This window comes from Scyliorhinus canicula, chromosome 18 (assembly GCF_902713615.1).
Source record: "Scyliorhinus canicula chromosome 18, sScyCan1.1, whole genome shotgun sequence".
In the NCBI taxonomy this organism is placed as follows: Eukaryota; Metazoa; Chordata; class Chondrichthyes; order Carcharhiniformes; family Scyliorhinidae; genus Scyliorhinus; species Scyliorhinus canicula.
The window spans coordinates 101,635,696-101,649,500 of record NC_052163.1 but is presented as its reverse complement, the minus strand read 5'-3'; the positions used below and the strand labels follow the sequence as shown (position 1 = coordinate 101,649,500).

The following is a 13,805-nucleotide window of genomic DNA, read 5'->3' as shown; positions in this document are numbered from 1 at the left end:
AAAATCCAACCCAATTTGTTCATCAGGTTGGATTCACGTCTATGATTCCACGTGCAATGAGAAGAGAGCAGGGGGTGACTATGATGCCGAATGACAGAAAATTTGGGTGGTGGAGCCTGAAGCTGCTTTGCTGCCAACCTGCGCTTTCCTCCCACCTCAACTCAACTGCTTTTATTGCAGGGTTTATCGGCAATCCCTCAGAGAATATTCTGGAAACCTTGGTGCGACCTGAAAGGAACAGAATTCTAGTGGAACACGGCTTGCCCTGATCTTTACAGTTCAGGAAATGCATGTCCCTTGACAGCAAGGGACAGAAAAATTTAGCCCTGCCATCTCTCTTTCCTTTCTAAGTTCTTCAATTTCTCTTTCAGCCTTAACTCATGTTGGAGGAACAGGAAAAAAAATAGTGCATTTAAAGCAAATGGAATAGTGTTGGTGTTAAAACAGCAGACAGAAGACTCTCACATCAATGTGTTAAAAATGTACCTTTTAATACAGCCAATAATAATTTAGTTATAGTTTTAAAACCTGTAATAACCTGTATAAACCAATAATGGTACATTTTATGAACCTTGAATAGTCAATTATGTTCAATGTTTTAGTTTGACCTTGGAGACTGACAGCAGGCGAACAGCTGGCAGAGGTGCCGCCCCACGTTTACTAGCAATGGGCAGGATTCATGCCGCCCCCCCCGGTGATTCTCCGGCGGGGTGGGGGGGGGGGGTCGGAGAATCACACCCAGTGTGTAGGACCTGTGCATTGTAGCCATCGAGTTATTTATCGTATGACCACAGTATTCACCATAGCATTTCTGTATAAAATAACGAGTCGTACATCACATCCAATTTTTCAGGGTATAAAGCGTGATCTTATACTATCCTCAAAGTACATTTATCTAATTGGTCGAGAAAAGATTAAAAAAGGGCCGGAAAAGGGTCAAATCAAGGAGATCCTGAAAAGGAAGATTGAAATTCAGAACATTACTGCTGTTTCTATGAGGTACAGTAATCTCATTTTTGTGGTTAGATGTTTCCTTTTCTGTCGAACCACTCTAGCAAAGACCCCAGAAAGCATCGACTGCGCATTCCATCTTGTCCTGCCTTGGGCGGGTCATAACTCACATCTCACACATGAGATTCATGAGTCATTTATGAGGAAAGAGTAGCTCAAGTGGTTTCCTGTTCTTTCCCTTAGTGTCATAAAGTATTATGGCACCAAAAGAAGCCGTTCGGCCCATCGTTGCCCACGCCAGCCATTAAGCACCTATCTATTCTAACCCCATTTCTAGCACTTGGTCCTTGCCTTATATGCTATGGCATTTCAAGTACTCATCTAAATATGTCTCAAATGCTTTGAGGGATCCCGCCTCTATCACCCTTTCAGACAGTGAGTTCTAGATTCCAACCACCCTCTGGGTAAAAAGAATTTTCCTCAAATCCCCTCGAAATCTCCTGCTGATTACCTCAAATCTATGGCCCTGGTTATTGTTCCTTCTACTTAGGGGAAAGCTTTCTTCCTATCTCCCCTCCTAACTTTGTACAACTCAATCAGGTCTACCCTCAGCCTTCTCTGCTCTAAGGGAAACAAACTCAGCCTAACCAACCTCTCTTGATAGCTGAAATTCTCCATCCCAGGCAACATCCTGGTGAATCTTCTCTTGCACCCTCTCTATTGCAATGATATCCTTCCTATACTGTGGTGACCAGGACTGCATACAGTACTACAGCTGTTACCTAAAATTGTTTTATACAGCTCCATCATAACCTCCCTGCTCTTACATTCTATTATGGTTGCTATCATTAGAATATTTTGTCCTGTGTGAATTGCAACCAAGCGAAGCCCAGCTTTGGCAGAGTTTATAACAGATGACTGATCCAATGTCATTGTTTTACACTATTGTACACATTCAAAGTTAACCCCATTGTGTTTTCCTCCTAATATACATCTTGCACACATCTTTCATGATAATTACTTATTAATATTTGATTCTTGTTTTTTGTTATGATCTGTTACCAAGCGAGCCCTTATGTCCCAAGTGTATAACAAATTGTATGGTATGTGACCACAGAGCTAAACTAAAAGTGTAATCTTGTGCCCTCCCTGTGGTGTGTTTGGTGGCATGTGAATCCTTCCCCACAAGGATTCACCTGTGCCCGGGTCCCTCCTCGACCCAAGGATTCACTTGAGTGTAATACTGGCAGCAACCTTCTCAATGGTGCTTCTCGGCGGGCAGGACCTCTGACCCTGGGATCCTTGGTCTCGGGGGTGGGAGGTATGACCTGTGCTGACCTGTTAAGTGGCTGACTGGCACAAATGAGACGGGCATTCCTGAAAAGAGGTGACAACGGGATCTCGGCAGCTCTCTAACCGGCTGCCAAGACTCCCGTCACCACCACAAGATTCCACCCTCCAGAATCCCCGTCACGTACAGCTCACTGATGTCACTTGACATCACAAGAAATTGCAGCTTTTCAAAGTTAATTCCTAGTCTTCCCCTCCCCTTTCTGCTGACACAGGGGATACAATCATATAGGAACCTGCAACTTTCCACCATCCAAACAGAATGGATTCTCTTCATTTCTGTGCCTGAACCGGAAAGGCTGGAAACTCCAGGCTTCCCACAGCTGTGAGCATGTCAGTTTTTCTTCGGTTGATAACATTATTAAGAATATCGTGGGCCGGTTTCTCCAGCCGTTCGCTGGCAGCGGAATTCTCTGCTGCCACCGACAACGCACCCCCCGCCTTTCCCAATGGTGTGGGGTGGTTTCAATGGAAAATCCCATTGACAAGCACCAGGAGTAGAGAATCCTGCCTCCAGCGAACAGCTCGGCCAAATTCTCCATCCTTGCCAGCAATACAGAATCCAGCCCAAGTTAGCTTAGAAAAGAGTCCTTTTAAATGAACAAATCCATGCAGAACTATTGTTTTGATCTACTGGGGGACTTACACAAGAATGATAGAATTGACTTCCTCCTAAAATTAGTTCGATGAAGATGTCACAATTTATACATTTTGTCAACTGTTCTAGAAACTGAGGGATGATGTTGCTCACCACTTTCCACCCAATGACAGTCTGGCTTCAGCAGATCGTGTCTCCGAGATAGTGCAGAGCTTCATTCACCCACTTTTGACAATGGACCCAAGTCCAGTCTGTGAGCTAATCCCTCTTCCACCAGTACATAGACTACACAACATTAACTCCTTAATCAGGCTAACAAATTCATATGTCATCACATCAGAGAAGAGTTTTTACACTTTGGTCTTAGACCCATACAGACCTTAGAAAAGAGGGACCAAATCATATTTCACCTTTAGAAAACGCAACAGCTCAGAAATGATAAAGCTCTCAACTCGTCTATTTTGTTTCAACTCTTATTGTTTGTGAGACATGTCGATTGTTAATTACTGTTTTAGCTTCACGGTTTCCGATCTCCTATCACATGCTCCTGTCGAAAGCAGTGACAGATGCACCTTGGAGAGATAATAAATGAAATAATTCTTGTCTTCTCCTTTTATTTTAGCACCAGGCAAGATGATTTTGTTGTTCTTCACGAGGCAGAGTATGATAGTGTCCTGGAGTCCATTTTTAAAACAGAATTTGTTAGTCTTCTGTGCAAACGAACCGAAGAGTTGACACATCAGAAACTTCAGCTCAGTTTTGCTGACACGTAAGAAAGCACCTTGTTTTGTTTTTTCTTCTTTGGTCACGTGATCAAATATTTCATGGGCTGCGCGGTGGCACAGTGGTTAGCATTGCTGCCTACGGCGCTGAGGACCCGGGTTCGAATCCCGGCCCTGGGTCACTGTCCGTGTGGAGTTCGCACGTTCTCCCCGTGCCTGCGTGGATTTCACCCCCACAACCCAAAGATGTGCAGGTTAGGTGGATTGGCCACGCTGAATTGCCCCTTAATTGGAAAAAAATAATTGGATACGCTAAAAAAAAATTTTTTTGAATATTTCAGGCTGCAAATGACTGTGAAAATAGGATATGGTATCACCTAACCTGCTATGACAATGAATACTAAACTACAATCACTTCTGGATTTGTATTGCGACCACTGTACCTTTTTAATAGTCTGCCGCATCATTTTTATATTTTCCCACGCTTCCCCAGTGCCCCAGTCAACCAACCCTGAGGTAAATATGACTTACCCCTAAGTAACCACAAGTAACATTCAACAGCTCTCATTATAGGGGTCTCCCCATGACAGTGATGCTCCACACCTCTGTGTTATCAAATAAAAATACAGGAAGCAAATAACAGCAGTCATAACACTGTAAGGCCATAACCAAATGCTCTGTCAGAGACTCATTACAGTAACAGATGAGTTTTATATTCCTGTCAGCGCAGTTGAGACAGTGAACACAAATCGTTTCTTAAATAACGGGAAAGAGAAAACTTTAACTGCTGGTAATCTAATTTAAAATAGAAAATGGAATCTTAGGGTTTGGCCGGGCATTGTGGATGAGTAAGAGAATATCACTGCAGGAGTTCCTCAGGGTAGTGTCCGAGGTCCAATCATCTTCAGCTGCTTCATCAATGACCTCTCTTCCATCATAAGGTCAGAACTGGAGATGTTCGCAGACAACTGCACAATGTTCAGCACCATTCGCAACTCCTCAGATAATGAAGCAGTCCATGTCCAAATGCAGCAAGACCTGGAAAATATCTAGGCTTGGGATGACAAGTGACAAGTTACATGAGTGTCACACAACTGACCATCTCCTACAAGACAGGATCTAACCATCACCCCTCGACATTCAATGGCATTGCCATTGCTGAATCCCCCACTATCAACATCCTGGGGGTTACCATTGATCAGAGACTGAACTGGGCCAGCCATATTAATACTGTGGCTACCAGAGCAGGTCAAAGGCTAGGAATCCTACAGCAAGTATCTCGCCTCCTGATCCCCCCAAAGGCTGTCCAACATCTACAAGACACAAGTCAGGAGTGTAATAGAATACTCTCCACTTAACTGGATGGAGCTCCAACAACACTCAAGAAACCTGACTTCATCCAGGAGAAAGCAACCGCTTGATCGCTACCCCTTTCATAAACATTCAATCCCTCCACCACTGCCGAACAGTGGCAGCAGTGTGTACCATCTACAAGGTGCACTGCAGTAACTCGCTAAGGTTCCTCAGGCAGCTCCTCCCAACTCACCACCATCTAGAAGGACAAGAGCAGCAGATACCGGGGAAGCCCACCACCTGGAGGTTCCCCTCCAAGTCACTCACCACTCTGACTTGGATGTAGATCATCGTTTTTTATCTGTCGCTGGGGCATCATCCTGGAATACCCTCCCCAACAGCACTGTGGGTGTACCTACACCTCAGGACTGTAGAAGTTCAAGAAAGCAGCTCACCACCACCTTTTGCAGGGTAACTAGGGATGGGTAATAAATGCTGGCCTAACCAGCGACACGACACCTACATCCCGTGAAATTTTTTTTTTTTGCAAGTCAGGTTTTCTCGGGGTGTAAATTCAAAACTAATCTGCAGAAATATTGGTCCTGATATTAACCTGAAGGTGGCTTCCAACTGGGTATAGGGGATGGTGTTTGTGGATGAAACTTGGAAACCAGGGAAACTGGAAAGTTAAAACAAAAGAGAGGGGAAAAAGTCTGAAAGAAAAGGAGGAACAGCAGGAACGCACAACCCGGGGGGAGAGAGGGGGGAAGAGGAGGAAGGGTTGGGGAGGCACAAAAGAGGCAACGTGGGGGGAGGGGGCAACCGCCACCCCCCCCCCCCCCCCAATCCACAGGGGAGACCCGGCCGAAGCCGACGGGGGGTGGGAGAAAAGAAAGGGGAGGAATAGGGGGAACCAGACCGACCCCGGAGGGCACAAGGGGGGGTGGGCAGGAGGGGGACAGGTAGAGGCTGGGTAGGAGGGGGACGGGGAGGACTACACGCCAACTCGGATGGTGACAGACTAAATAGAAAACTTTAAGGGAAGAAAAGGACAAATCTTTCTGTATTGTACAGTAAATGAAAACGAACGGCAATATATATAATTTTGAAAATGCCAATAAAAAGATTTATAAAGAAAGGAAACTTGGAAACCAACTTAGCCGGTCCAAATCCATGATCCAAACAGATTGAAATAAATAATTTTGATTTCTGGGCTTTGTGGCCCCAAACTGTGCAACAGTTATGGTGCGTACGTGCGTGATGTGGTCCTATCTGTATTTGAAGGGACAATGTGCAGAGCTTCATGATGAATGGTGTACACAAAATTATAGACTGGTTACAGCAGAGAAAGAGGCCCCTTGGCCAGTCTCATCTGTGCCTGTTTTTTGCATGAGCAATTCAGCAAGTTCCACTCCCTTCCCTTTCTACCTTGTCCTGAAATTTTCTTCAGGTCCTTATCCAATTCCCTTTTGAAAGCCCCTGAATGTGTCTACCCCACCACACACTCAGGCAGTAAATTCCAGATCCTAACTACTCGATGTATACAAAAGATTTTCCACATGTCCCTTTGGTCCTTTTGTCATCCACCTTAAACTGGTGCCCTTCTGAATGAAGGAGAAAAATCCTAAGTGGTTAATGGATGCCAAAAATAGCTGTGAAGAAGGGAGGAAATGCAGGTTCGCCGTCGAATGAGAGGACCAGTAAAAATGCTGACAAGATGGTGGATGCCAGACCGTGTGGTGGAGCCGCACCACTTATAGTGGAAAGGATGACCGAGGTGATGGCTGTGGAGCTGGAGAAGCAGTTTACGAGGCACATGGAGGCATTGAGGAAGGAGATGGAGGTCGCACTGAGATCATTGGTGGAGGAGGCAATCGCCCCGGTGAGGCTGGGTGTGGCAAAGACATCGGCCGAGGTGAGAGAACAAGGTGAAAAGATGAAGTAAGTGAAGGAGGTCGTGTCGCAGAACAGCGACCGGCTCACCTCGATTGGGGCGAGCTGCGGAGGGTGGTGGAAGTCAACAGAGGACTCCGAGCAAAGCTCGACCCCTTGGTGGGGAACCGCTCGAGGCAGCACAATCTGAGAATTGTGGGCTTGCCCGAAGTTGCATAGGGCTCAAGGCCAACAGAGTACTTTGCTAAGATGCTGGCGGAGTTGATGGGGGAGGGTGAAGGCCCCTCCCGGTATGAATTCGACCGAGCTCCTCGGTCGTTAAGGCCAAAACCCAATGTAAATGAGCTGCCGAGAGCAGTAATTATCTGCTTCCATAAATACTACATGAAGGAGAAGGTGTTAAACTGGGCGAAGCAGAAGCGGGAGATGCAGTGGGATGGTGCTAGAGTTCGGATTTACCAGGACTTGATGGTGGAGTTGACGAAGAGACGAGCGGCGTTCAGCCGAGTGAAGGCGGCACTGTACAACAAGGGGCTGCGATTTGGTATGGTACACCCGGCAAAGGTGAGGGTGACGTACAACGCCAAAGATTTTTATTTTGAAACGGTGGAGGCGGCTGAGGCGTTCGTGAAGGCAGAGGCTTGGGACAGAAGTGAGGAGTGGAGCTGGAAGACAGATCGTGGACTGTGATTGGCGAGCTGGAAAATGTATAAATGTTCTAACTTTCATTTTATTGACCTGTATTGTAACTTACGTGACTTCACATTGTTATAGAGTTTAAGTTTTTCTTTGGTTTGATTGGCATTCTTGTTCCTTTCTTTTTGTTGCAACTGTTATATGTTATTTTATTGAATTGTATGGGTTTGATTGTTTTTCTTTTTTTTCTGGGACTGGGTGGGAGGGGCAGTATGCATTTGGGGCGGTGGGGGGGGGCACCCAGGCTAGCTAAATAAAGTCGGCTAGTGAACGGAGGTGAGGTGAGAGGAGGGCTGCGGACTTTGGAGCCTGGTTAGCAGGTTTCGATGGGCCTATGAGGCAAGCAACCAAGTTGGGGGGAGAGGATCAAGACTGGGTGAGATTTTTCGAGGGAAAATGCAGGAGGGAGTCTGGGAGTCTGATAGGGATGGGTCAGGCTCATGGGGCAGGGCCCGATGGTGGATAAGAAGGGGGGGGGAGGTTGAGAGACCCCCAGTTAGGATAGCCACGTTGAAAGTGAGGGGTGGGAGGCCGGGTCAAGAGGTCAAGGATGCTTGCGCATCTTGGAAGTTTGAAGGCAGATGTAGCAATACTGCAGGGAGACTCACCTTTTTTTTAAATGTTTTTTATTGGGTTTTTGAACAAAGTATATTTACAGTTATGTACACAGAATAAAATATATATATATAAAAGAGAAACAAAAAGAAAAAAACTGGTATGATATTGTGCACTAGCTCAACAACAGCAACTCTGTACAATTAGCAATATAATTCTTAACAAATAAGTAGGCACCTGTTTGTGGGGAGGGGGAACTGGGGGGGTACATATACATTTGGGTGACGGAGAAACAAATACATTAGTTACGTCCAATACAGAGAGGGCAATACGAGAATGGATCTGGTGTTGGTGTTGTTGCTTGCTTCTCCCGGATGATTTTCGCTGCTGTTGTCGTCACGCGTTCACCTCCGCTTCGGCCATTCGTCCCGTCTTTCACCTGTATTTTCCATGCTCTCTGTTACTGTATTTGCCAAGTTTGTTGACGTTTCCCATGCTCTCCTTCCGGCTATCATTCCCTTGCCCCTCCCCCCCCCCCTCTCTGGTTCCCCTCTATCGTTCCCTGTCTCCTCCCTCTTCTCTTTCCCCCCCCCCCCCCCACACTCCCTTCCTCCTGTGGTTCGCGTTTCTTTTCTCTTAGGTTTAGCTGTTCTCCCCCCCCCCCCCCCCCCCCCTTGGGTCTATTCCTCCCTCTCACTCCTTGGCTACTTTCCCCTGATTCTTGGCGACTTGGTTATTCTTCTGCTTGTTCGTTGGCCACAAACAGGTCCTGGAATAATTTGGTCAATGGCTGCTACGGTCTGTGGAAGCCGTCGTCCGACCCTCGGCTTCCACATTGCTGGAGGAGGTGCTGTCGACAGGGGGACTGGAGAAGGGGGTAGTATCGGCGGTTTACGGGGTTACTTTGGAAGAGGAGAAGGCACCACTGGAAGGGATCAAGGGAAAGTTGGGAGAGTGTATGGAGGAGAAATTCTGGTGTTAGGTGCTCCGGAGGGTGAATGCCTCCACCTCGTGTGCGAGGTTGGGGCTAATGCAGCTGAAGGTGGTGTATAGCGCACACCTCACAAGGGCGAGGATAAGTCGGCTCTTTGAAGGGGTAGAAGATGTGTGTGAACGTTGCGGGGGGGGATGGGGGCCCAAACCACGTTCATATGTTTTGGTCCTGTCCAGAGCTGGAGGATTACTGGAAGGAGGTTTTTAGGGTAATCTCTAAAGTGGTGCTGGATCCGGGCCCACGATGGCCATATTCGGGGTGTTGGACCAGCCGGGGTTGATCGCCTCATTGATCACCCAAAGGCAGATCCTGTTAGGGTGGAGATCAATCTCTCCACCCTGTGCGCTGGCGTGGCAGGGGGACCTGCTGGAATTCTTGACTCTTGAGAACGTCAAATTTGAACTGAGGGTAAGGAGAAGGAAACTGGTGTCCTTCTGCCAATAGTAACACTTTCTCCCTGTCACATTCGTCTACACCCCTCATGATATTGGACACAACTATCATCTCATCTCAACCTTCTCTTCCCCAAAGCAAACTCAACTTTTGTAGTCATTCAATTTAACTGAAGCCGCTCACACCTGTAACTATTCTCATAAACCTTTTCTGCAACCTCCCTATAGCCTTCACATCTTTCCTGAGGCTAGGTGCCCAGAATTGGACGTTGAGACCACACTAAAGTTTTATAATGGCTCATCGTAACGTCCCTGCTTCTGACCTCTGTGCCTGTATTTATAAAACTAGCCAAATCCCTGCCAATCCACTTCCATCGCATTCCGCAGTGACACCTTGCAATCACCCGAAAGACTGTTGTTTTTTTCCTTAGGTGCTAATCTGTGTGTTTAATCAGTGATGCTAAATTTATCATTCTAAATATCGATGCCCTGTTGCTGTTGCTTTTAATTATGGTACTTTGTTTGATTTTGTTTGCATTTAACAGCATACAATTCAAAGTCAAGAAAGAAGGATGGGGAGGAGGTGGCACGCGAAACCTGATCTTCAGCAGAGGCCAGGGAGAGATGGTATTGATTAAACCTGCAGGAAAGTCACTTAATATTAGTATTGGAGATGGTTTACCGAAGAATTCGAGTAAGTGGTTCTGCATAGTACCTTATAAAGTACCATTAAAAGGAGCAGTTTTTTGTGAGTGCTAAGGTTTCCAAACAAGGATGAGAATTGATTAAGAGAAAGAGGGCTGTTTCAGTAACTGTGAAAGATACTGCATTAAACAATTAATAAACAACTAATAAATTACTTGTGGCAATCTATTCAAATTTAGAGTCCTAAAAATGTGAGAGCACAATAGGACAATTGATCAGAATATATCCAGCTATGCTTTCATGTTTATATTTATGCTATGGATAATCATTCTCCCTACAACATAAAATATTAAATGGTGAATAAATGGGCATTCTGCTGCCAAACGTCATGTATACTTTTGTAAACCCTTCTCCAGTACTGACCATATCCGTTTCAAATATGCTGTCATCACCACTTCCTCTAAAAACCCGTCCTTGACAGCTCAGCACAGTAGCATAGCGGTTAGCACTGTTGCTTCACAGCACCAGGGACCAGGTTCGATTCCTGCCTTGAGTCACTGCCTGTGCAAAGTCTGCATGTTCTCCCCGTCTCTGCTTGTGTTTCCTCCGGGTCCTCCCTTTTCCTCCCACAAGTCCCGAGAGACGTGCTCGTTAGGTGAATTGGACATTCTGAATTCTCCCTCTGTGTACCCGAACAGGCACCAAAATGTGGCGACTAGGGGCATTTCACAGTAACTTCATTGCAGTGTTAATGTAAGCCTACTTGTGACACTAATAAAGATTATTATTATCTTTGCAAACTACCTTCCCTTCCATGTTCACCTTTCTTGTTCACTTTTTTCACACCACTTCATGTTTGAACCCCTCCAATCTGGTTTCCACCCTTGCTTTGGCACTGAAACTACCCTTCTAAAAATCATAAGGGGTATGATTGGGACCATGGGAAACTATCCTCCACTCGACCTGTCTACATCCTTGGACACTGTTGACAGCAGAGCCTTGAAATTAAAATCCCATCTTTGTTTTCAAATGTCACCATGGACTCGTCCCCCATCTGAGCTTTATAACCTCCCTCAAACTCTTTGAGACCTCTGTGCTTCCCAATTTTTATTGCTTAACCATTGGTGGTCATACCTTTGGCTGAGTAGGTCCCAAGTTCTATAATTCCCGAGCTAAATCTCCTCAATGCCTTATTTCTTTCTCCTCCTTTATGATGCTCCTTAAAACCTAGTTCATTGACCAAGCTTTTGGTCACCTGTCCTAACATCTGTTTATGTGGCTCAATGTCAATTTTCTTTTCAGAAAACACTCCTGGGAAGTATATTCAAATGGGTTAATAGGATAACTATCGTAATGAGCAATATAGACCATAATGTACCAATGACATCATCCGTCATGTGTTAGACACTCAGGAGAGAGGATAGAACAATCCAAACTCGTGAGAGATATGAGTATGTCTCTCACTATATCTTCTATATTGTGCTAATAGACCATTTGAAGAAACCACCAGACTAAGACTCCAGTCTCTCGAGGTTAGATAGAACATAAGAACTAGGAGCAGGAGTAGTCCATCTGGCCCCTCGAGCCTACTCCACCATTCAATGAGATCATGGCTGATCTTTTGTGGACTCAGCTCCACTTTCCAGCCCGAACACCATAACCCTTAATCCCTTTATTCTTCAAAAAACTATCTATCTTTATTACATAGAATTTACAGTGCAGAAGGAGGCCATTCGGCCCATCGAGTCTGCACCGGCTCTTGGAAAGAGCACCCTACCGAAGGTCAACACCTCCACCCTATCCCCATAACCCCACCTAACACTAAGGGCAATTTTGGACACTAAGGGCAATTTATCATGGCCAATGCACCTAACCTGCACATCTTTATCTTAAAAACATTCAATGAAGGAGCCTCTACTGATTCACTGTTCAAGGAATTCCATAGATTCACAACCCTTTGGGTGAAGAAGTTCCTCCTGAACTCAGTCCTAAATCTACTTCCCCTTATTTTGAGGCTATGCCCCCTAGTTTTGCTTTCACCCACCAGTGGAAACAACCTGCCCGCATCTATCCTTTCTATTCCCTTCATAATTTTGTATGTTTCTATAAGATCCCCCCCTCATCCTTCTAAATACCAAAGAGTACAGTCCCAGTCTATTCAACCTCTCCTCGTAATCCAACCCTTTCAGCTCTGGGATTAACCTAGCGAATCTCCTCTGCAAACCCTCCAGTGCCAGTACGTCCTTTCTCAAGTAAGGAGACCAAAACTGAACACAATACTCCAGGTTTGGCCTCACTAACACCTTATACAATTGCAGCATAACCTCCCTAGTCTTAAACTCCATCCCTCTAACAATGAAGGACAACATTCCATTCGCCTTCTTAATCACCTGTTGCACCTGTAAACCAACCTTTTGCGACTCATGCACTAGCACACCCAGGTCTCTCTGCACAGCAGCATGCTTTAATATTTTATCATTTAAATAATAATCCCGTTTGCTGTTATTCCTACCAAAATGGATAACCTCACATTTGTCAACATTGTATTCCATCTGCCAGACCATAGCCCATTCACTTAACCTATCCAAATCCCTCTGCAGACTTCCAGTATCCTCTGCACTTTTCGCTTTACCACTTATCTTAGTGTCATCTACAAACTTGGACACATTGCCCTTGGTCCCCAACTCCAAATCATGTATGTAAATTGTGAACAATTGTGGGCCCAACACTGATCCCTGAGGGATACCACTAGCTACTGATTGCCAACCAGAGAAACACCCATTAATCCCCACTCTTTGCTTTCTATTAATTAACCAATTTTCTATCCATGCAACTACGTTACCCTTAATGCCATGCATCTTTATCTTATGCAGCAACCTTTTGTGTGGCACCTTGTCAAAGGCTTTCTGGAAATCCAGATATACCACATCCATTGGCTCCCCGTTATCTACCTCACTGGTAATGTCCTCAAAAAATTCCACCAAATTAGTTGGGCACGACCTGCTCTTTACGAACCCATGCTGCGTCTGCACAATGGGACAGTTTCTATCCAGATGCCTCGCTATTTCTTTCTTGATGATAGATTCCAGCATCTTCCCTACTACTGAAGTTAAGCTCACTGGCCTATAATTACCCGCTCTCTGCCTACCTCCTTTTTTAAACAGTGGTGTCACGTTTGCTAATTTCCAATCCGCCGGAACCACCCAGAGTCTAGTGAATTTTGGTAAATTATCACTAGTGCATTTGCAATTTCCCTAGCAACACATAGCAGAAACCAACAACCATATCACCAGTTTATGAAACATCAAATGCATTGGGAAGTGTTGTTATCTTAAAAGCACGATGTAGCAGGAATATTGGAATAGGAATAGGCCATTCAGCCCGTCAAGCCTCCTCCACCATTCAATACAATCATGGCTGATCAGACATGTCAATGCCTTTTATATCCACTGTCCCCATAACCTTTTATACAAAACATAAGTTGTTCTTTATTCTTATTATATGATTTATGTATCTTAAGCAGTACAGTTTGATCAAAGATCAGGGGTGGGATTCTCCCCAACCCGGCGGAGCGGGCCACACCAGCGCCGAAGGGCCTCCGCCGGCCGACGTGAGTTGGTGCATGCGTGGGAGCGCCAGCGTGTGCTGGCGTCATCCCCGCGCATGCGCAGTGGGGTTCCTCTCCACGTCAGCCATGGCGGAGGTTGACAGCAGCC

General features: G+C 45.7%; 1 protein-coding gene across 1 annotated transcript in view; it reads left to right on the top strand.

Annotated features, from left to right (window-relative positions):
- The window catches only part of myo1f (myosin IF), a 180,548-nt gene that overhangs the window by 149,809 nt on the left and 16,934 nt on the right, over positions 1–13,805 (top strand). Inside the window, exons 22-24 of the mRNA XM_038777186.1 lie at positions 854–999; positions 3,522–3,668; positions 9,990–10,138. Of these exons, the coding sequence (XP_038633114.1) occupies positions 854–999; positions 3,522–3,668; positions 9,990–10,138 (442 nt within the window). The remainder of the gene's footprint in view (positions 1–853; positions 1,000–3,521; positions 3,669–9,989; positions 10,139–13,805) is intronic.